General features: G+C 44.9%; 2 protein-coding genes across 7 annotated transcripts in view; one reads left to right on the plus strand and one right to left on the minus strand.

Moving 5' to 3' along the window:
• Window positions 1–2,463: 2,463 nt before the first annotated feature.
• POLR3F (RNA polymerase III subunit F) lies at window positions 2,464–17,297 on the minus strand. 3 transcript variants are annotated; one of them, XM_019491049.2, is made up of 9 exons: window positions 17,152–17,297; window positions 16,454–16,571; window positions 12,153–12,220; window positions 11,555–11,622; window positions 10,557–10,669; window positions 8,991–9,134; window positions 7,889–7,960; window positions 6,445–6,636; window positions 2,464–3,589 (listed from the first exon to the last, which is right to left on the minus strand). In XM_019491049.2, the coding sequence occupies exons 1-9, from the start codon at window positions 17,205–17,207 to the stop codon at window positions 3,512–3,514; spliced, it is 909 nt and encodes a 302-aa protein (XP_019346594.1). In that variant the 5' UTR covers window positions 17,208–17,297; the 3' UTR covers window positions 2,464–3,511. The 3 variants fall into 3 exon arrangements, with proteins under 3 accessions (XP_019346594.1, XP_006260989.1, XP_019346595.1); XM_006260927.4 differs by having other exon boundaries at window positions 7,853–7,960; window positions 17,152–17,296; XM_019491050.2 differs by lacking the exon at window positions 7,889–7,960.
• A 113-nt stretch (window positions 17,298–17,410) lies between these two features.
• The window catches only part of DZANK1 (double zinc ribbon and ankyrin repeat domains 1), a 43,775-nt gene continuing 37,248 nt past the window's right edge, over window positions 17,411–23,937 (plus strand). The window contains exons 1-4 of one of the 4 annotated variants that reach the window (XM_019491048.2): window positions 17,411–17,447; window positions 17,664–17,793; window positions 18,569–18,722; window positions 21,938–22,055. In XM_019491048.2, the coding sequence (XP_019346593.1) occupies window positions 17,685–17,793; window positions 18,569–18,722; window positions 21,938–22,055 (381 nt within the window). In that variant the 5' untranslated portion in view covers window positions 17,411–17,447; window positions 17,664–17,684. The other 3 variants (XM_019491047.2, XM_019491045.2, XM_019491044.2) reach the window with 3 other exon arrangements.

The following is a 23,937-nucleotide window of genomic DNA, read 5'->3' on the forward strand; positions in this document are numbered from 1 at the left end:
TGCTGCAGCCAGGGCTGGAGCGAGTGCTACTCTGTTCCCTCTCCTTTGCTCTCCCTCTCCTTGTGCAGCCCCAAGAGTGGTACCCCTCACCCCACCCCTTCCCTAGTCCCAGCCTCACTCCCTCCCTTCCTCCCTCCCCCCACTGCCATGGGAACCTACCCCTATTTGTTACATTGTAAAGTGGGTTTGCTTTATGCAAATTCGGTTTATGCGCCGTTCTCCGGGAACACATGTACAGCATAAATCGAGGGAAACCTGTATAAGTAAAGAGAATACACAGAAATGTCAGTGTGTGGTACAGGCATTTCCCTCAAGTTTAGAAAGAGCGTACAACATAACATGCTCTACCAGTGTGGAAGGCCACCACAGCCCAGGAACCCCTTGTGTTAGGTCCTCTCTAAATGCAGAACAGAGACAGCATTATATTTTAGTGCTAATTATCCTTTCTTGACCTTCTACGGATCCCTGGGGTGGGGATTAGAGCGGTCAACAGTGATAGAAGGGCTAAATAGGCTGGGGAAGAAAAACTTCCTTTCATTTTGTGGTAAACTTCTGCTTGTAAACAGTCTCCCCTTGCCATTATTGGAAGGCCCAACTGGACAAGGCCCTACAAAAGAAATGAAACCATGAAAAAACTGTGCTCCAAGCCAGAGTCTACTCTATATGCTGCTTATCTGGCCCATTCCCACAACAATGAGAACAGCTTGACCACACTTGTTGAACAGTACTTGCCTGGCAGCTCTGCAAGTTTCTGGGGCTCCCCCTGCCTTCCTGCGTTTCATTGCTTTTCTGTTACTTAAGACTAGAACCTTTTGGTGTTTAGGACCATCTGTTTTTCCATGGAGGGAGGTGGCAGATGGGAAGCAGGAAGTGTTCTAGGCATAACCATACTGCACATCAGTGAGTAAGAGAGACAGGAGGCAGAGTGATTCAGAGGAGATGTGGCTGCTGATCGGAGAGGGATTAAGAGCAGAAATCCCGACAGTCCTTCCTATAGCACAAAAGGGCACCAAAGTTAGAGCAGTTGTGGCAGAGGGACCAGCCAGCCTTTCCTCAGGTCATTTCTTTATATTGTTAATTTATTGTTGCAATGATTGTGGTAGGGAAGAAACACTCTTTATCTATAAAACAGACAGCTCATGCAAACTTCCTCTGTAATGGCCTGTTCCAACAGGAAGCTTGGAGCAGCAAAAGGATACTTCCAGCCCAATTCGAGTCCTTGGCCTTTTTTTTACCCCGGACTGCTAACAAGCAAGATCTGGACCCCTGCTAAGTATGTAGATTGCCTCCAAGACCACCTTCCAGATGAGTTTTGGTCACTATTAGTCTAGCTTGATTTGAACTAACCAGAGGGTTAAAACTTCTAGTCTAAACTAGACATGCCACCCTCACTTTTCTAACATGTATACTAAACACTGCAATACTTTTGCAAACAAAGAGATGTCTTTTCCTGAGTAGTTGTTTAATCACCATGGGGCACGAGTGATAACAAGCTCATATACTCAACTAGGGTGATGAAGTAGCACAAAAAATTAGTGTTCATAGCCTTGTGTAAGTTGCACATGATCATCTGAATCTTTGTCAGAAAAATACCTGCAACTCAAGATCTGGCACAGATCTGTTCACAATAAGCTCTGTTCACAATTGTCAGAACCCATTAATTAGATGCCTATAGCCCAGAGGAGAATTGGTATAGCCCAGAGGAGAAGTGACATAGCACAGAGGAAAATTCCATGGGTTCGATACATATGGCATAGTTTTGCTGTCAATCATTCTGGTGGCAGTAACTAGGTCATGGAGGAAAATTCCACTATGCCTGAACCCAGTAACCAAATGCTACAATAGTGGAAAATTACAGTTTAGAAAAAAGTTCCCGCCACTCATATGCAAATTCACATTATTATTGGCCAGTTTTAAATTATTCCTACGTGGCGACCAGCGATTGGCTTGCTAGCCATATAAGAGGTTGAAGCAGTTTCTGCCCAAGTTGGAGAACTCCACATACATCTCGTGGAGAGCTCTGAGCACGCTGTGGAGCCTAGCAAACTCCACGTGTGCCTTAGCGAAGAACTTAGGGGCCTGATCAACCTCTAATCACTCCCCGTCACTGACCTAGACCTAGACGTAACCCGACAACTGCCGGCTCGACACATTTGCAGACCAACCAAACGAACTTTGTAACTTCTGCCCGACCCAAGTTTTGTTTACAACCATAATCGAAGTAAGCTTCTGGCCTGCACTGTACGAGCAGTGTAAGTAAACAATCTTTTTGTTCAATCAAAACGCTTGAGTACCTGATTCCACTCCAAGCGTCACAAGTACCCGCCCGCCGACTAGGGCTCCTAAAGCCCCGAACCCCGCGCTGCGGCTCTCAGCGGCAACAATAATAAGCTAACTAATGTCTATCAGCCAGCATACAGGTCAAGACAATGCAGTCCACAAAAGGAACAGGTGAACACAGGCTATTGATAAATTATATTCTCAACGTAGCATCAGAGAAGAAGGGAAGGAATGCAAAGATAAAGGTTTCACAGGGCTTCCAATCCACAAGAAAGAAAGAGAACAACAGGTTTTGACAATGTATTGATAACAGATTTCTCCCTTAAACCACAAAACAAAGCTAAGAGAACAGATTAATGTACAGCAGAACAGTAGCAAGAGTTTTCACATCATCCATGAAAAATACTGTAGCTAACAGACAGCAGGGATTTCTCTCTTCCAGAGGTACCTTTATTCCTTAAAGTAATGTATTTGAATACTTTGCCCCATACCCCAGTTGCACAATTTAGCCATCAGATGAGATTGAAACAGACTAACATAAAGTTTTTTACGGTTGTTTGCCAAGTGGCACAGAAAGCTAAGCACCAGGTACCCATCAGCAGATTATGGTGCAATAGCAGGAATGGAGAAAACAAGCCCATGTAGAAGAGGTTAGTCAAAGAGAGTTTAATTAACCTCAAGGTGAAAGGAGGATGAGAAGGAATCAGTTAGTGATGCTGGACCACCTGCTTAGAACAGTTGTGGTATTACAATTTCAGCCCCCAGCCAGACTTAGGCTGTCCCTGGAGTAAGGTGCTGCCTTTCAGACTGACTTTCTTCTTCAGTATTACTTGTCTGAAGACAAAATTTAGGACTCATATCCTTTATCAATGTTAAAGCAAATGACTCATTTTCAAGCTTATGGTAGAGTGCTGTACAGAAACCCTCAGGATTTTATAATACTCCAGAACCATTTGTGGCATCTGTCACACAAGTGTTCCTCCATTTTTTGTGCAGCAACAGGTCTAGGTTTCTATCAGTAACTTGATCTTAAGTAATTCATGGCTTTTAGTCCCCGGTCACAGCTGCTAACAAACGAATATGTTGCTTCTTCATGTGTTTAAAAACAAATGAACTTCATATCTTGAAGTCGCTTACAAAAAAAATCATCATCCAGGGTTAAAAAAAAGCAAGTTGGATCACCAACTTAGGCTGCGAAGCGTGGACACAGTTCATAGTTTTTATTCTGCTACTAAAATTCTAGCCATTCTGTCATATAAATACAGTTTGATGGGGAAATTTCACCACCTTCATGGCAATCATCAAAAACCTATGGAAAAACATGAAAACAAAGTTAAGATTCACTACTATTGCGAGCACAAACCAACTGCAAGTAAAAGTCTTCCATGTTCACTCCACAGAGAAGCAGACCAACAATTAGGGGGCACTTTTCCATGTGCTGCAGGGGTGGGCAGTGCTTTAATTAGAGTGGCTCCGAAAGCTGGTCCAATTAAAGTGCTGCCGCACCTTCTGTATCAGTGTCTGCATGCTTAAAAATGAGCTTTAGTTCAAGCACCCTGCCACTATTTTTAAGCATGGGGATGCTGATACATTAAATGGAGGAGTTTGCCGGAGTGCAGCAATTCCCACACTCCAGCGGACTTGATTAACCAAGTCTGCATTGACATGCTGGAATTCCAGCATGTCGGAGCAGCCTCCACACTCATGTATAGGCGCCCAGGAACTGCATCAAACCCCAAAAATGATAAAGATTTCCACTTGTATTACACTGACACTTGGGGTCTTGAATGGGGTCATTTTATGCTAATTGCTACATGCAGAGAAAGCAGTTGACAGCCCCAGTTGAATAGGTTATAATCTAGAGCAGTGATTCTCAACTAGGGTACCAGGACACCTTGGGATGCTGCAAAGTATTTTGAAGGGTGCTGTGAGGTGTGAGGAGATAAACACAGACTTAGGCCCCTCTCTACCTGGCTGCTGCCTCACCCTAACTGCCCAGCTTCTCTGCAAGGAGGTAAATTCTATAATAAGTTAGCTTTTCAAAGGAGGTGTAGCTCAATTCTTAAAAGTTGTGGAAGGGTACCTTGAGGTTGAAGACCAATGATCTAGAGAGGCAAGGCACAGGTGTTCAGGAAGTAAAATAGTTTGCCAAATGACTCAAATGAGAACAGAAAAAAGCCCAGTCTCATGACTCCTAAATCTAGTGCTCTCTCCACTGTAATATACTGCCAAAGAATCAAGAATGTAACAGTGAAACAGATACTCTAGGGGTTTTACGTGCAAAAAAATCTTTCAGGTACTTATGAGCAGCAGTTGTAGAAATTCCACTACATTCACTAGCATGCTGTGCAAGAGCACCAGGGTAAACAGTATAATGAAGAGAGGTTAGAAAGAGGCTAGGTTAAAAATATGTTAATTGTTTCCTATCCATGTTACAAAAGAAAGCGTTTTAGAAATCATTTATAAATTTGTTTTGCTTATTATTCATTTATACATTTCTCAACAGAAGACACCAACAGTAAAGTGATGATGTCACTTTACAGTTCTCAGCCAGTATAACGAAGTTGCAGATTTTTGCTGGTTAATCTGAAAGGAAAACTGCTGCTAAAGGTTGGAGAGTTCTCCTGCCCCTTGCTTAAATTTAGGGCTGGATTTTTGTTTATTTATTTTTTAAATAAAAACTACATTTTGGAGCACACCCAATTTGACATTGTCCTTCTAACATGTAATAAAGGAGAAGAGAGGAAACATGAAGAAAGAAAACTTCATGGCCTAAATGAAAGGATCAATCATATTTACTCCATAACAAAGGCATTTACTTAATTTATTATACAAATTTAACTTAATTCATTATACTATAACTTCTCTCTCTCACTTAAGTGAACATACAGACATACACTTCATTTATAACTCAAGAATGGTTGGTTCTATCTACTCTCAACCTTCCAAAAAATCACTGAATACCACCTGAAGAAAATTATAAGCAGGTTATTTTTCACTTGACCCTTTTTGGGGCTTCCACTGACTGGGATTACTTTGCTTCTCAGATAAACTGGTACCACTCCATTTTGGATGCAGTGAATTCAGATCAATTGTCATTATTACATGGACACTTGCCTTTTTTTTTCCCCACTCCATGTTAAATATTAAATGTTATGCTGTGTTCTTTAAAAATAAAGCACTATTTTTTACCTAAAATATGTTGTACTAAGTTCTTTGAAAATAAACAAACACTGCAATTACAAAAATAATAACCTAGGCAAAGAATGGGTACTTCAGCTAGTTATGTGGCACCAAACTGAGTAGCACCATGACTTTAAGGGACCTAAGGGCAACACTAGCTAGACCATATGAGCCAACAGCACAATCCTGTAGCCAGCAGGGCAAATAATACTCTGGCATGCATCAACTGATGCATCTCAAGCAAAACCAAGGAAGTGATTCCTTCACTTGACTCAGAATTGGTGAGACCGCAGCTGGAGTACCACGTCCAGTTCTGGGTGCCGCACTTCAACAACGACATGGAAAAGCTTGAGAGAGTCCAGAGAAGAGCTACCTGTATGATCGGAGACTTGCACGGCAAGCCATACAAGGAAAGGCTGAGGGAACTGGGACTCTTCAGCCTAAAAAAAGAGAAGGCTGAGAGGGGACTTGGTAGCACCTTACTGCTACACTAGGGGAGTACATCAAGGGTTTGGCAAACAACTGTTCACCAAGACACCCTTGGGGAAAACCAGGAGTAATGGCTGCAAACTCCTGGAAGACCATTTCAGACTCAACATTAGGAAAAACTTCTTTACTGTCAGGGTGTCCAGACTGTGGAATAAGCTCCCTCCAGAGGTGGTGGAATCGCCTACCCTGGAAATCTTCAAGAGGAGACTGGACAGTCACCTTGCTGGGGTCACCTGACCTCAGTTGTCTTTCCTGCCTAGTACAGGACAGCTGTATCCAATAATCTTGCGAGGTCCCTTCCAGCCCCATACAATCGATGAATCTATGTTATATAATTTATTATACTATTATTAATCCTAATTTATTATACTATAACTATTTGAAGTCAATGGGATAGTGCACGTGCAAGCCTAAGAATGTGCCTAACTTTCTACAAGATCTTTATATCTGCAAGCACCTCTTCCCTCCTCACAGTCTCAGCAAGCCACTTACTGGGCAGAGACCACAAGGGGTTCGAACCAGTCCAGTAGGTTGTATGATAGGATTGACAGCTCTGTACAGTTTCATTTGTCCGTCCACACTGCCCACTGTCCCTTCCTTTGCAGCAATGATGGTCATCTCCACCTTTCCATCATAGATGAGTGTGTTTAAAATGGTTTCAATGTCCTCCATTGACAGTTCCACCTAAAAGAAAAACAAACATTGGGAACAAAGGAAGGCAGATGTTACCAAGTCCTAAAGACAAAAAAAAAAAAAGGGGGGGGGTAAATTTTTATTACTGCTGAGTCTTTATAGCGTAGTTTAGGTCCAGATAGGTGCATATAGCTTCCAATGGCTATAGAAAGGATATAATAAAGTTAGAAGTGGACTAAATCTTGCTGTTTTTTCACAGTCCTTAAGATTAAGCTGGCCTATTATGTATATTTCCTAAGTGGCATTCCACTATGCACCTCCACTTTTTGTAATACTTCAAATATCGTGCAATTCCCACTCTACAGGGAACTGACTGTCATTTTCTCACTCTTAAGATAAGCTGCCTGGCAAGCTCCAGGCCACACCTGGAGTACTGTGTCCAGTTCCCCCACCCTCCCCACTTGCAGAAAGGATGTGGACAAATTGGAGCGAGTCCAGCAGAGGGCAATGAAAATGGTTCGTGGGCTGGGGCCCATGACTTCTGGGGAGAGGCTGAGGGAACTGGGCTTATTTAGTCTGCAGAAGAGAAGGTTGGGGGGGGGATTTAATAACAGCCTTTAACTACCTGAAGGGGGGTTCCAAAGAGGATGGAACTATACTGCTCTCAGGGGTGACAGATGACAGAACAAGGAGCAATGGAGATGACAGAACAAGGAGCAATGGTCTCAAGTTGCAGCAAGGGAGGTTTAGGTTGGCTATTAGGAAAAAAAACTGTCTCACTAGGAGGGTGGTGAAGCACTGGAATGGGTTACCTAGATAGGTGGTGGAATCTCCACCTTTTTAGGTTTTTAAGGCCTGACTCGACAACACCCTAGCTAGAATGATCTAGCTGGGGATGGTCCTGCTTTGAACAAGGGGTTGGACTAGATGGCCTCCTGCAGTCTCTTCCAACCCTAATTTTCTATGATTCTAAGCTGACTGCCTCCATACTGCCTAACCCACACTACCTATCTCCCTACCACTGCCTTCCCCATTGCAGTGACGGGGGGGATGAATTTAAGAAGATCCTCCAATAATTAGATACTATACATGGGAAATGACAATACATTTAAATTTTTCTGTGTATAGAAACTAATTATTGGGAGTCATCTTAAATTCAAGGTTGCCTTGGATTTGGGTAAATATGGTATATTAACCCTCAGACCCAGTTCCTCAACTTAATCATCAGCAGTCATTTGGAAAGCAGTAAGTTGAATGCCATGCTGACCTTGCTGATCCCCAACTCACAAATGTATTTCCACACCTCGTGGGATGAAGCAAAAGAACTGTTTCTCTGTATCATAGGGTTCTGTTTGCTTTCTCGAGCTGCTTCTGCCTAGGAAAAGGTGAACAGGAGCAAAACAAGAGAAACAAAAAGAAGAACAGTTACTGCTCTCAGTCATGAGAAAACCTCTACAAAGAGATGGTATAAAGCAGGGGTGGATAAAATGCGGCCTGCGGGCCGGATGTGGCCTGCCAGGCCACTCTATCCAGCCCGCGAGGCCCCTAAAAAATTTAGAAAATTCATATTTATCTGCCCCTGGCTGCCTGTCATGTGGCCCTCAATGGCTTGACAAAACTCAGTAAGTGGCCCTCCACCCAAAATAATTGCCCACCCCTGGTATAAGGTATTTCCCAGACACTGTCTCTGGAAAGAACTGTAGACAGGTATTTTTCTGCAGCAGATAAAAGACTCCACAAATTATGATGCACAAATTACATTAAGTGGCAACTTACAAGTTAAGCACCATATACAATCAGATAAATACATTAATGAGAAAGGGCAAGTACCATTCTGAATCTCATTTACAGAGGTAAAATATCAGCCAGACAGATGTGTACTATACATTTTGATGGGCAAGTGCAATTCATAGATTGTTAGGGGCTGGAAGGGACCTTGTAGATCATCAGGTCCAGTTCCCCTGCACTAGGCAGGAAAAACAACTGGGGTCAAGAAGATGAAGGCTGTTTCCCTTAAGTTGGGACAGGAGGTACTGATTTCCAGGCAGAATTTGCAATAATCAGGGCCAAACACTTCTTCCCTCCCCTGTTCCCCGATCCCCCTATAGAAAAGCTAATTTGTTTCTTCCTATACAATTTGAAAAACACATCTGGAGGAATGAGGCTTTTTTGTAAAAAAGTTAAGAATTATAGGTTTAAAGGAGCACTCCACTGTGTTTACACTATTAATACAAGTAAAAGTCAGCCAAGAATTACAGCCCAGCAACTCTGCAACAAAGTCTACTTTTCTATATTAAGAGTTACATAAAAACCATTCAGCAACAGGTTTTTATATAAAAATAATTACTTGGAAAGACACCAGAAGATGAATGTAGCAATAATAATAAAAAAAACCCTTCTCTCACCTTGGACTGTAAGAATTTAAAACACTGTTGGTTTAGTACTTCCACAAATTCAGACTCAAAGTCTTGGTCGCTGTACCATGCCCCACCAGTCACAGACCGGTCAGGCTGTAGGTTGTATAACATGTACACTTTCTTCTTTGAGGCCTAGTGAAGAATACATGCAATTTTAAATAGCCAAGTTTCTTCCACATAAGAGAAGCATTTAACTAAGGACAGAAGCAATTTGTAGACAGTGGGATTCCATTTGCCCTGAAATGAAGAGATCATACCAATTGCCAGCTGCCTGAGGGGAGAGGCCACTCCAGCAGCCTCCTCAGAGGCATGCGGGAGCAGTCCCAGCAGCCAGCCCAGGCAGGCTCCAAGCCCCACCCCACACTGAACAGCAAATGTCACTTCTGTTTGCTCGCACGCTAACTTATAGCACTTGTAAGTCAAGCACAATAGTTCAAGCACTTCTGTCAGGGGCTTTTTGAACATCTGCACTTAGCCAAAGCTCCAATAATTCCAAAGCAGGGCATTATGCAGCATGTAGCAAAGAAGTAGGCAAGCTTAGGCAAGGGATGGCGATTATGGACTCAGTACTAAATTAAGAAAAGGGTTTTATTACATTGAACTGAGATGCCTACTAAACATGTTTTCAAGGAAAAATTACTGAAAATTCATTAAAATGCAGCAACAAGTGACAAAGACATTTCACATTATGTACTAGACACAACATATACTTCGCCTTTCCCAAGAACTGAAGGACAAATAGGTTGCAAAAGCCACACCATAAATAGTTTGCATATTCTACAGCTGGCATTTATAAACTAGGTTAAATGCTTGATGCTTGTTCAACTCTTTAAAGTTTATGAGTGTAACAAGATGCATTTAAAATCTATCCCTCTTCCAAGCAATTCTTAAACATATATATTTGCTACTTGCTTACATTTGGTTCTGAATACAAATGCTTAGCTACTCATTTCTAACGTTGTGATTCAGAAATCACACACTTCCATTTAAGAAAATGATGCTTAAAAAAAAAGTTGACTGCAAGATGGTCTGGGAAGGATGAAGCAAGGAAGTTGTAGTTTGACCTAAACAACACATAGCAATAACAAGGTAGGATTTTAGTACAATTCCCAGTTTCTCTTCACAAAAGCCATCACGCCTCTACACAAATGTAATATTTTTGCTTGAATTGCAACATATATCCCAGTCCTTCATGGCTTTACAAAGAAGTTAAAATACTGCCTGCAATTTGAAAAGGAGCAAGCTGCTACATAGAGGGCACATTTACATGTGATGCTACATCACAGTAGCAACGTGCTCCCTCATTATAGCACGCTGCTATGGCAACAGCAGCTAGAAATAACCATGGGCGGCCAGCATGGCGCAGTATGGGTTGTTACTGGGTCATATGGCCACATGTAGATGTGCTCAGAGAAATTAAGTGACCCACCCAAGATCACAGATTCAGTAACAAAGCTGAAAGAGAACACACATTTCTTGACTGCTAGTCACCTGCTCTAACGATCACACTGTGCAGCATGTATTTCAAGTAGTTAAGAACTCTGGATTACTCACCGCCACGGACTTAACAGCTTTAATGAGTTTCTTGCTCTCCAAGTTTTTCAGTATCTTGTTGATTTCTGTTAAAGGCAGATTACTTTTGTATCTAATATCCCTGCTCCAAATACCTGTTTAAAATAAAAAAGAAAAAGTTGTTGAATTAAAATGAATATGAACTGAGCATTATAAGCCTCAGTAACCGGTTTTGTTCTTGTATCCAAATCAAGTCTCACAATGTTCCTTCCCAATTCAAAGCTCACATTATATCATTATACCACTAAACATGACATACTGTGTGAGAACACTCATTATTCTACCCTCTGTCTACAGTTGCCATAAAAAGAAATTGTCTACTCTGAGGGCTTTTATGGGCAGATTCAGTTCCGGCATTGGAGCAGGCTAAGATATACAGGAAAGAATAGTGAGAAACTTTCCCTCACTTTTAAAAAAATAAAATAATAATTTAAAAACCACTTCAATAAAAGGCTGTGACCAACTCACCCTTTTTGTTTGCAGGAGAGGCTATATAAAGGGGAGGCATGTGGAAACGTGGGTTTTGAGGTCAGTCTTTGAGGGGCCTTTGGCTCTGGAACTTAATCCCTCATCCCTCAGTTTGACACAGTCCTAGTTTGATGATTCTCGCATACTTCAAGCTGTTTCCCAGGCTTCTTAAGAAGGTTTTGGGTCAGAAAGCCTCACAGGACAGGCCATTACTTTGTGGAGAATACAGATTTTTAGTCCCAGCAGGGGGGAACAAGGGAAGGAGTTGGCTGAAGTCCTATTATAGACACCAATTCTTTAGGTTTGTTTGTTTTGGACAAGCACTTTACACCTTGGTGAGAAACTCTTAAAATAAGCAAAAAAGTTGTAACTGGTAATGTTTTGTTTATATATCACCATACCTTATATTGGGAAACAGCATTACACCTTCACTTCCACTCCCACCTCCAAATACATTTTAAGCAACAGAGCTAGTTCAATATTATATCTAATATTCTTTGTCAGTGAGATACCTTTGTTGCCTGCATCCTCTATAATTTGATAGACCAGCTTCTCTTGGTTGTCAGATCCCTTCATTTTACTGTAAAAGACAGATTACAAGGAAATAAGACTACTGGTTTAATTAACCTAAGAGATGTAAACATAAAAAATCCAATTCAATACACAAAAAGTGGATTTTGTTGGGGCAGGGAGAGCTTGTGGGTAGGAAGGGAGAATTGCTAGGTTTGGAGGTTGTCCCCTAGGAAGCAGATCTAGTCAATTTTATTCCACTTTGCACAGGCAACTTGAGATGTGAGATAACACCATATTTTATGATCAGTGACCCCCACGCAGTACCCCGGTGACTTCAACTGGATTTTACCTGAGTATACAGATCTGCTCATAACATTTTATGGGGGCTATTCACCATGAGTAGCACTATGCCTGGCAATATTTACAGAATAAGGCCCAAAGGAAGCCAGAACTACATGTTGGAACAAATGAGTTAACAGACGTTTTATAATAGCATCATTTCAGGATGGCAATCTTCTCCCCAAGACTGCAGTGAGAGCTGGTGAGGAGCTATAACCAAAGGACTGTTCCATTATAAAAAATAACAAACAAGCTCACCTAGTATTTTGAGAATCTTTGACTCTGTAGAGAAGACCTGCATTGCTCCTGAGAAGGTCCAACTGTCCCTGGAAGACAGACACAAACTATTTAATCCAGTACTTGGCTCTTTGCCAAGAGCAGGAGTTTGACATTTACCTTCTATACTTTATAGCCATGAAATGTCACTTAATTTTATTCGACTAAGATGGCTAAAAAACATAATACATTTTCACCTTCTGGAAATACCATTGCATTTTAAAATCAGTTGGCTCAGCAAGTAACACCGGTCAGTAAAGGTCACAGACACTGCTCCCAGCCTCTTTCTGTAACTGGAAAACATTAACTTTTTGCTCCCTTCCAACACTGCATAAAGGCTGTAAAGTACCAGTGTACACTTCCTGCAGCCTGCAATAACATGCCCATTTATTTAAACAAAAACACTAACAAATTGCCATGTGTACAGGTTAAAAGCAGTGTAACAGCTTGAAGGCTTCCCAATTTCCAAAGGCAGGGTCAGAGCCTTGATCTAATGGCTAAACTAGGTCACAAGAGAATGGCTGGAGGATCATAAACAGCATAATGTTAATAGCTGTCCTCTTCCCCCAGGTCAAGTAGTCAACAATGCTCACATAGGGGTTGTCCCATCCTTAAACACTTAACTGTCTTTATCTTGCCAATTATCAGTCTCTTAGCCTTCCTTTTTACAAAAATATCACCTGGAAAGAAGAGAGTAGTAGATTCTTTCCAGTATCATCAGACATACTCCAGGCTTTTTTAACCCAACTCAGTAAGGTCTCAGACAAGGATGTGGTGCAAAAAACTCTCCATATCAAGGACAAGCATCCCTGCTAATGCTACTAGCTATTTCTCCAGCCTTCGTAACTGTTGCTTATGAGGTGCTACTGTCCTGCCTTTGGGACCTGAAGGTGGCAGCTAGACGCAGGCTAATCAGCTCTGCTCCTTTTTGTCTTAAAGATCACTGAGGATTAGAGGTGAAACGATACATCAGTCCATATTGTATCAGTGTAACTGGCCACAGCACACACATGGCCAGCTTGGAGAGCGGAGTCTGGCTGGCAAGTTTGTTGCAGGGTGAGAAGGGTGTTGATGAGCGGGGGTGAGGGGGTTGCACAGATTGAGGCCCCTGTGATGAGGGAGAGGGTGGGGCAGGCACTGCCCAGCCAGGGTAGAGCGCAGTGTGGGACAGAGCTGTGAGAGGCTCATCCTGGGGCTGCAGGGGACGGATCCCGCCACTGTGCTCATCCCCACGGGAGCGTGTGCCCCCCGGATCTGTGCTCGGGGCAAGGGCTGCTGTGGGTTGGGTGTGGTGCCAGGCTCTTCCCAGTAGAGAGCTTGGGCCAGGGCTGCGTTTGTGTTGAGTGATAGCAGCACCCAGCATGCATTTCTTAAGATGTGGACAAAACAGCTGGCTTCATCCAGCCCTTTCGTAAGCTCAGTCCACTTCCAAATGGGATGTATAGAAAAACATTTAAACCATTTTTACCACAAAGCCTTTGGTAAAAATTGCCAACATCCCCTCATTTGAGTGTACTTGCCCCTGTTGTCACAGAAACTAACGTTTTCAGGACCCTAGGCTCTTCTCCAGAGTACTTCCAAAGACCAGCAGGGACCAAATTGCATTCTTTCATCTTTGGCACACAGGTCTTGTCATTATCACCTTTGTTATCTCAAACGACTACTGCAACAAGCTCTACCTAGGTCTGATCCTGAAGTCCACTGTACCTTTTTTTTTTTTTTTTTTTTTTTAAAGGTAGGACAACCTGATGACAGCATATTACATCAACATGCTGTTATCAGTTGCCTGCCCACCACTATGCAGGTGAAAGCTCAGAAGAGTGCAGGATCACATATCACCCCCCAAAAAAATTCTTGCCTCTCACAATTCCTGGACCACCACAGCTACAACATCACGAATACAGTACTACCATATGTCACAACCCAAAGTTGTGATTTTTTGTTTGTGTGCGCGCTTCGGCACCGCTAAATTATTTCCCGCCAATTTGTCACTTTCTTTGCACGGTAGAGTTCTCTGCTGCAAGAGAGAACTCTGGTGCAACGGGGGATTTCCCGCCAAATTATATCTTCTTTGCAGTGTGCATTTCTTTTGCATCATAGTGATACACGCTGTAAAGAAGTTCCCGCCATTTGTATTAGGATCCGTGCCACATTATTGGCCCATTCCTAATGTAGGCACACGTGGCGGCTAGCGATTGGCTTGCTAGCCGTACAAAAGGCTTGGGTAGTTTCCGCCCAAGCCGGAGGAGGGAGGATGAGAGAGATTCTGTGTGAAGATCTCCAAGCGCTGCGGACCCAACGCGCCTCCCCTAAGCAGGCAATAGAGGCAATGGAACCGAGCCTACGGAGCTTTCGCTTCTCGCCGCTCCCCATCACTGAGCGCAATCCTAGACGTATCCCTTTCCTGTAACTTCGGACCCGCGGAGCATAAGTAACTCCGGGGAAACTTTTCGAACCTAACCAAACCCAATTTTCGAACCCACGGAGTCTTAACAGCTCCAGGAGACCTGGGAACCGAACCGGACCCGCGGAGCCTGAGCAACTCTGTGGGAGCAATCGATTTGTGGTGTTCCTCTAGTGAGGATCCAAGCGGAAGCTGTGCCTGGAAACCTATCCAGCCTACACCAATACCATCTTTGGGTGTAAGTAAACAATCTTTTCGATCAACCATTATGCCTCCATAACTAATTCTAACTCGCGTGCGCTAAACCGCCCTGCGGTTCTCTCCAGCCCCGCGTGCCTGGGCTGCCGGCCACAGCCCGTGTGCAACAAAGACGGGCCCGGCTTGCCCCCGGCTCGCACATGGCGACGGGAATGAGATCGGAATCACCGCCGCACATGGCGAGAAAGGTGGGATCGGGGCGCGGCCCACACACCATACATGTGACCCTTGGAACAAAAAGATGAGTACAGGATACATTCAACAGCGACCTTTTGCTTCTAATATTTAGTGTGGACATCTTTTTCTACATTGAGCCATAAGTCTGGCCACGTTTCTAGCAAAAGGTCTTGTTATTATTATGACAAGATCAAGGCATGGGATTTCACCATCACAAATGCTCTCAGGGAAGCTGCTCTGTTCACTGTGGAGGAATGCAAGGAACCTGGGTCACCACTTCGGCATAATACTGGCTGGTGCTATTTGAGCCTGTGCAGCTATACTTGGTTATGTGGGTGTTACAGAATAACAAATGCAACTAAAATTAAAGCAGATAAAGAGGTCAGAGAGAAGCTCAAAACTAAATAAAAATCAGCCTTCAAATCCTGAATCTGGTAGAATTTGAATGAAATATAGGTCCCACTGAAGCCAGTGGCAAAACTTCCTTTGATGTCAGTGGATCTTGACTTCCACTTAGTCTCCCAAGGGAATAAATGTGCTTAACGACCCTGTCATGACCCAATGATTGTGTGTGCGCTTCGGCACTGCAGAATTATTTCCCGCCGTCGGGAGCTTTCTTTGCACAGTGCAATTCTCAGCTGCAGAGAGAAAACCCCGGTGCAAAGGAGTTCCCGCCACCCGTATGTAAATTTGTGTCCCACTATTGGCTGTTTCTAAATTATTTCCACGTGGCGGCTAGCGATTGGCTTGCTAGCCGTATAAGAGGCTTGAGCAGTTTCCGCCCAAGTCGGAGATCTCCGAGAATCTCAGGAGGATCCTGAGAACCCTGATTCCGAGAATTCCGGGAGAAATCCGAGAGAATTCCGGCAAGGAGTCCACGATTATCTCGTGGATTTCTACGTAAATCTCGGACCGAATGGTGGTTTGATCAGCCATCAAGAGTCTCTCCCCGTCACCGAACAATCCCTGACGTATCCCTACCCTGCATGCTCGTTGAGAGTCACAGCTCGGACTCTCGTATAGGTTCAGAGAGCTCTCATCGTTCGAGTTTTTTTTCTTTTCTTCTATCTACAACTGTAACCAAGCAAGTTTTCCTGCCTGCACTGCGACCATCTACAGTGTAAGTAAAACAATCTTTAATCAACCTCCACGCGTCAGTGCCTAATTCTAGTCCGCCGTGCCGACTTCCCCGGCCTACGTGCCCGGGCTGCTGGCCACAGCCCCTCGGCCCCAACAGACCCAACTGTGTTATCCCTGCACTAAAGAAGAATAGCAGTAAGCTGCTGCTAACACTGAACAAAACACGTTTTCTGCTCTAGCCAGTCCAAAAAAGTGAGCAGGCCAGGCCCAGCCCTAAAGCCACACCTGCTTAGGAAGCAAGGGTGCAGGCAGGGAAGCTGTGAGGGGATGGGCTGGTGCCCCCACCAAGCAGATGCAACCCTACCATGGAGAGCAGCCGGTTGATGGCCACGGCCCGCTGCTGGGCGTCCGTGTGGGGCATCTCGTTCTGGATCACCTGATCCGTGATGCCGTGGGGAAACTGATGGCAGAGCTCGATGATCCTGAGTGGGATGAGGAAGAGGAGTCAGTGTGGGTTAGGGTTACCATACGTTACCACGGACATTTCCTGGACATGTCCTGTTTTTGGGTCCTCCTATCTCTATCTAGGCAGTTTTTTTAAATATCAGCAAGTGTCTGGGATTTTGCTCTCCCCGGCTTGTCCCAGCAGCGGGGAAAGTTGAGTAGAGGCTGGTCACCAGTTCTTTGAGCACGGGCCCCAGCAGCTGCAGGGGTGCAGATGGGGGGGGGGGGGGGGGAGTGTGCCTGCCTGCTTGCTAGCACTGGGGCTGCAGCAGGGCAAGGGAGTTGGGGGCAGCAGGCCTGGGGTGGGAGGGCAGGGAGCTGCAGATCAGGAGTGAGGGGCACAGGAAGGCTGGGGGGGTGGGGCAGGGGGCTGTGGGTTAGAAGTGAGGACCAGGGGCAGGGCACGGACATGTCACTATCGCCCCCTCCATCATATATCCCTCCCCCCACCTACAGGTACCTTCTTTTTTTAAAATGGAAATACGGCCACCCCAGTGCGGGGCTCCCCCATGGCCCCGTACCCGCCCCGCCAGAGACACCGCAGGGCCCGCCCGGCACCTGTTCTCTACGTCCAGCGGGTCCGGGACCTCGGGCTTCACCTTGACCTCGGCCATGGCGCTGGGGGAGGAGAGGGACGCCTCCGCGCTCCCCACGCACAACTCCCCGGCAGCGACACCAGGGCCGTGCGGCGCGCACTGATGACGCTAACCACAAACTCCACCCTCACCGAACGCCACGGGCGCCGGTTGAGAGGGAGCGCGCGGCGGACCAATGAGAGGCTGCTGCCTCGGGGGGGCGGGGCTTGGCGGGGAGCGTCCGTGGTAACGGCGGGGCGACGGGGGGCGACGGAGAGGGTGAAGGCCCGGGGGGTGGCATTTCGCTGCGCTTTTATCTGCCTCGCCCGCCTGCGTGCGGGGGGTGAGGGGGATGCGTATGTGTGTGCAGGGGAGTGTGGAGGTGTGCACATACATGTAGGTGTGTTCATGCACATGCACACAAGGGTGTGCGCACACACGTGCCCCCTCACTCACATGTTCATTTTAAAAGTCATATGCTGTTTTGTTTTTCAGGTGTCCACACAGAGGGAAAAAATGACTGCTGGTTCCGTCCTCGTGCCTCAGATTATACCGCTTCAGCTTCCTCTTGCCCGGAAGGCGAAACATGAAATAGATACAAATACCCTCGTTGAAATTAAGTCAGGTACAAACAGCAGCTTTCAGTCTATAGTGGAAGCTCTTCTCCTCTTCTTCTGCAAATTGATGTCCATGCTTTTTGATACTGCATTTGTATTCACACCTTTTTTCACGGGTACCCATTTTCTTAAGTGACCAGCATAAATTTTATGGGTCTTAATTCTGCAAACACACCTGTGCTTTATACGCGTGGGTAGTCCGACTGTAGTGAACAGCGCTATTCACATAGTGTAAACTGTATGGTAAATCATAGGTGTCTGTATTTGCAGGATCAGGGCCTTTAATTCCACTACTTTTGTCCTCCTTCCATTTGAAGTGATGCTGTGTTTGTTCTGTAATCACAGTGTAGTATGAAAACCTGGGCGTTTGATGATTTTGCAGTATGCTACAATTTTTCAAAACTGGGACTTTCTCGTCAGTTCTTCTCCAAAGGTCATATCTGCCAGTTCTGAAATTCCAGTTTCTATTTTTCAACCATAATCCATGTTCACATTAGAACGTGCAAGACTTAGAACCAGTGTTTGTTTTCATACAAGATCACCTGCTCTACAGTTATCTTCTGAGAAGGGAAATCCCTGTGATGAAATTGTCCAACTATTTTGTTGCTGAATTTTGTGAGGCTTAAAAATTGATATAGTCCAGGCCTTGCAATCACTTGCACACCTGCTTAATTTTGCTTAGATGAGTAATTAAGCATATGCAAGCCTCAGCAGTACTAGACCTTCCTTATTTTTGCAAAGTCCCAATATAGTTTTAATGCATATCTTATTTGTGTCTTGCAGATACCCCTGATGTCACCATATACTACACTTTAGATGGAAGTAAACCAGAGCTCTTTAGAAAATCTGGCTATGGAGAGCATAACACTTTTAAGTATAAGGGACCTATCACCTTGCCTGATGGGAAAATAATGGTCAGAGCTACGGCAGTCACAATGTAAGTAGCAACTGTCTATCTTATATTGTTGTTGTTGTTATTTATACTGCAGCAGTGCCTGAGAATGGCAGTCAGAGATCTTGACTACCCTGTGCCAGATGCTGTACAAATACAGAATGAAAGATACTCCTTGCCTCACAAGGCTTACAATATAAGTACCTTGTATGGATTCCTTTTCATTGATATCAGTTTGCCACCACATTTATTAGTATTTACTAATTACTTGCCATGGGCAGTAGTCATGGATGAGGGCCCAATTTCACTAGGCACTATAGAATCTTGCCATGAAAAGTTTTCATCATAAATACATTTGTATAATAGTTTTTATTTTCTTAATAATTTACTTTTAATGAGCCCACTTCAAAAGATGAGCTAACACATTTTCCCACTAATGCTGTGTGGTAGTTTAATATTCCTTTTCCCATTTTACACATGGCAATCCAGAGACGGGAGCAGTCTTTCCAAGTTTCTGTGAAGTCCGTCTTTCCAGGTTTTTGTGGGTGTGGGCATGTAACAATTGAACCATTTAAAAAAATGTCACTGATTGGGAACTGGTTCACAATTGTCATGAGTCAGAGATGTTGGCATGTACAGTGCCCTAGCCTTCCAGGTAGAAGGATTACCTTTTAGCCATTGAAGAACTGTAGCTCCAACACCAGAGGATGGGAGTGAGCACTCAGCCCAGCCTGCCTCACATTGGGCAAGTAATGGGAGAAGAGTGCTTACACCCATGCTTTGAGGATCCTAAGGGGTGAATGACCTGTGATTGTGGTTCACTTTTTTGCTTTCCCTTTTCTCCTAAACATGAAAGTTCAGTAGCGTGCACTTGACCAAAGTCTGCAGTGTGCTTACCTGCCTTGTTGGGGAGAGGGGGAGTGCTTGGATCCATATTTTTGCGTTCCCGGAGGGGGCATAATGAAGGACCATGGCTGAGTAGGGGATAAGGGCACAGCTGGTTGCTAGAAAAATAGCTTTCATTAAACCAGCAGTGCCCTATAAATGTGGTAAAAAGTGCCAACAAAAAGAAAAAAGAAGGGGCAGTAGAATTCTGGTCCTATACCAGAGCAGAAAGTTACAGCAGAGGGGAGAGGGGATGAGAAGTGATGCAGTGTTGGGTGCTTAGACCATGGAAACCCCCACCAATCTGAATCATGGACAACTTGGACTCCACAAATAACATTGACGCAGTTCACAGTGAACCAGTTCAAAAGAGTACTTGATTTTCCAGGTACTCATCTGAACCATTCCAGGCAGTTTAAAATTGGTTTAACAGACTAGTATGTCTATCAGGTTTAAACAGCATGTAAACTATTCTTAGTGTTATGTCTGTCCAGACCCAAAGCATACTGCTCAAGGCCATCTACTAGATTAGTAATAGATTAAAGGCTAGTTGTTCATAATCCCAGCCCCACAAGCCTCACTAGATCACACTGGGTGCATCTACACATGCAAATGATGCTAGATGGGTTTACTCCACAGTAATTTACTGTGGAGGAAACCCACCCTGGGTAGGCATCTACATCTGCAGGCATTTGGGACCAGATTTGCTCCCAAACAGAGCAGCCCAGAGAAGGATGCTCCCACCCTGGTTTGGCCCCCTGAAGCAGCCAGGGGAAACTTTAGGCTCCCACTGGGTACAAGCCCAGGGGCTGGCAGAGAGCATGGGGCCAGGAGACAGCTGTCTCCTGGTGGGGGATGGGAGACTGCTCCTTGCCCCTGGGAGGTGTCTGCTGCTAGGGTAGGCGCCAGTGGTGAAGCCTGGCTTGGGACTGTGTTCCCCTGCCCCAGCAGCAGAGAGCTCGAAGCCCCGGCTCCACAACTGCGGGCAGGGGGCTTGGAAATTGCTGCAAGGGAGGGGCAGGTCCCAGCCTCCTACCCCAGTCCACCAGTGGGGCAGCTAGCAGTGAACCTCAGCTGAGTGGGGATTTCTCCCTGTTCCACCAGTGGGGCAGCTAGCAGTAAGCCCCAGCTTGGCGGGGATTCCCTACTCAGTCAGGAACTCACTGCTAGCTTCCCCACTGGCAGATGAGGTCAGGAGCCTGGGACAGCTCCCAACCACCCCCGGCTTTGCAAGGAATCCTTGCCCAGCTGGAGGCTCACTGATAGCTGCCCCACCGACGGATTGGGCAGGGGGCTGGGACCTGCCTGTCCTCTGCAGCTCTTTCCAAGCCCCCTGCCCCTAATTGTGAAGCCACAGCCAGGAGCTCCATGCTGCTGGGACAAGGGACCATTGTCGCAGCCCAGGCTCTGCCATTGGAGCCCGCCCTGGCAGCAGGCAACTCCTTGGGGCAGGGAGTTATCCACCCTTCCTCCCACCCCCTCTCCTCCTCCCCGCCAGCTGCCCAACTGACTGGAAGCAAATTTGATCCTGGTCAGCTGTCTACACAGGCAGACACTTATTGCACAATACATTGGTCTACTCCACAGCAAATGCAGGTAGCAAATTAATTACATAGTTACTGCATAGTAAGGCATGTGTAGATGGCTGACTGGGAACAAATTTTCTTCCAGTCAGCCAGGCAGCAGGGGGCGGGAGATTGATCCCTGCCCCTGGGATCTTGCTGCACAGTAAATTGTTCTACTGTGCAATAAAGCATCTTGAGTAGACGCACCCACTGTCTCCTAATATTAAAATTCTAGCGCTTGAATTTTAAGCATTGACCTGGCCGTGGTGCCACTAGTTTCTTGTTCAGCATTTGTGGATGTTGGAGCATACTTGGAAGTTCCACTCCCTGGGTTTCGGGGCTGAGGTATCAGTGACATGTTGGTGTGTTGCAGCAGAGAGTGCTGGCCTAAGCTGCTTTTAGAGCTGCACTATGGACCCCTAATTATAAGTAGTCATACAAAGTAGGAGATAAATACTCCCCTACCATACATCCTTATAAATAATGGGGGGCATGCTGCCTTCTCTCATGCAAATGAATGGCACCCTAGTAATCACTAGTAAGGCATATTGGGAGCAAAGAACAGGTGAAAGAGGATTTTTGTGAAAGAGGAACAGGTATTAAATGTATCCATTTTTTTTCTATCCGTTTTTATTGGTGAATTTTATCATACCTAGAATATCAGTGGTTTGTTTGACTGGGATTATGCTTGTTTGATGAAATAGTAGTCTGCTGTCCAGAAGGAGGAGTTTCAAGACAGGACCTATTTTCAGTGTTGATTTACTTTTTACTGCACATAATTTTGTGGTATACCTTTTTACTGACTTTCAGGGACTGCAGAGAAAGTGCCATTGTAACAAAGATGTTTTTGGTAGAATACAAGCCACCAAACATACTGTTCTCTGATGAAGATAATGATGAGAATTTCCTGAAGGACCTCTCCAAACAGGCAAGTTACAGTAACAGTAAGTCCTTGTTTAGCCATAACAGTATTAACTTTCACAGAGATTAAATCCTGTTAACCACAGAGTATAATTATTTTAATTTACCAGTTTGTCCGTCTTAGTTGCTTTTACACTTTTCTAAAAGTGGCTGTTTTTTCTTTGTTAGAAGAGCCAATTAGAACTATTCTGATCCAAATGGATAAAAGCCTAAGATTTAAAAAATATTAAAACATATGTCTTAACATGTAAATCAATTTTTAATTAAAATATTTTTTCTTTTAAAAATAAAACTACTTAAAAGTATGAGTAATATTTATTAATTCCAGTTTGAAATGCAAAATGTGTAGACAGACTATTTTTCTTTCCTCTATCCAGTACATTGAGAGTAGGTTTTTTGTACCAAATATAAAAAATGAATAATTGTTGGGTTTTGAGCATTTTAATGAGGCCTGCTGCCTCCCAGGGGCCCGTATCTGGGATGTAGCTGAAAGGAACCCTAACCTTATCTGACCCTTCAACCACTACCTCACATTCCTCATCTATGTGGGTACAAACGACATGGTTCAGAGCAATCCCAGCCAGGTCATAAGTGACTACAGGGCTCTGGGGCCAGGCTCAGAGGGTTGGGGGCACAGGTGTTTTTTTCCTCGATCCTTCCTGTTATGGGTTACAGGCGCAGGAAGGAGAGATGTATTGATGAAGTAAAAAGAAGATTGAGGTGTTGGTGCCACTGCGAAGGCTTCAGCTTCTTCAATCAGAGTCCGCACCTCAGAGACAGACCTCCACCTCACCCCAATGGGAAAGAAGCTATTTTCAACTGGATTGGCTGTCCTTCTTGACAGAGCTTTAAACGAATATTGTTGGGGGATGGGCGAACAACCATCGGAGCAAGCCCAGGAAGTGATAAACACATAATCAGCAGGTCAGGAAATACAATCAAACTTATTCTGACCCCAGCCCAAGGACAGGATTCCTGTAAATGCACAAAGAAGCAAGCCTAGGGCTTCTGATGGCAAGCTTAGCTGCCTGTGCATGAATGCCAGGAGCATGGGGAACAAATAGGAGGAACTGACCCTTCTGCTAAGCAATAACAAATATGATTTCATAAGGATAACGGAGACCTGGTGGGACTGCACCTATGACTGGACCACAGGTATAGATAGCTATACCTTGTGTAGGAGGGACCGTGTTGGGTAGAAGGGAGATGACCTGGTAGGGGAGCTGTAGATTCATGGTCATCTTGGGGACAGTGACCACCAATCAATTGAATTCAACATAGGGTGTAGAGCGGGTAAGATAACTAGTAGGGTGGAAGTGCTGTACTTTAGGAAGGCTAACTTCGGTGTGCTCAGGAGTTTAGTCAATGATGCACTGCAGGATAGGAAGTCGTTCCTAAAGGAAGCGATCCTTCGGGCGCAGAGGGAGACGATCCCAGTGCAAGGGAAAGGTGGGGAAATGGGCCAAAAAACTTCCTTGTCTAAACAGAGAAATCCAGGGAAGGCTTAGGGCAAAAAAGGAGGCATATAGGCAGTGGAAGCAGGGGGAAGCTACCAAGGAGGAGTATACCTACCTGGCCCACACTTGCAGGGAGGCAGTTAGAAAGGCCAAAGCAACTATGGAGCTGAGGCTGGCAACACAAATTAAAGACAACAAAAAGTCTTTTTTTAGGTATGTAGGGAGTAAAAGGAAGGTGCAGAGCAGCATAGGACCCCTACTGAACAAGCAGGAGCAATTAGTGACAGACAGAGGGACAAGGCTGAGCTCTTTAATGAGTTTTTTTGCCTCAGTGTTCCTGAACAAGGGTCAAGATAAGTCTCTTTAACGGGTTCTTAGATGGGCTTGAGTGGTCGCCCCTTAAGGACACGATCTTAAAAGCACAACTCTTCA

The sequence above is a fragment of the Alligator mississippiensis genome, chromosome 1 (assembly GCF_030867095.1).
Source record: "Alligator mississippiensis isolate rAllMis1 chromosome 1, rAllMis1, whole genome shotgun sequence".
Lineage (NCBI taxonomy): Eukaryota > Metazoa > Chordata > Crocodylia > Alligatoridae > Alligator > Alligator mississippiensis.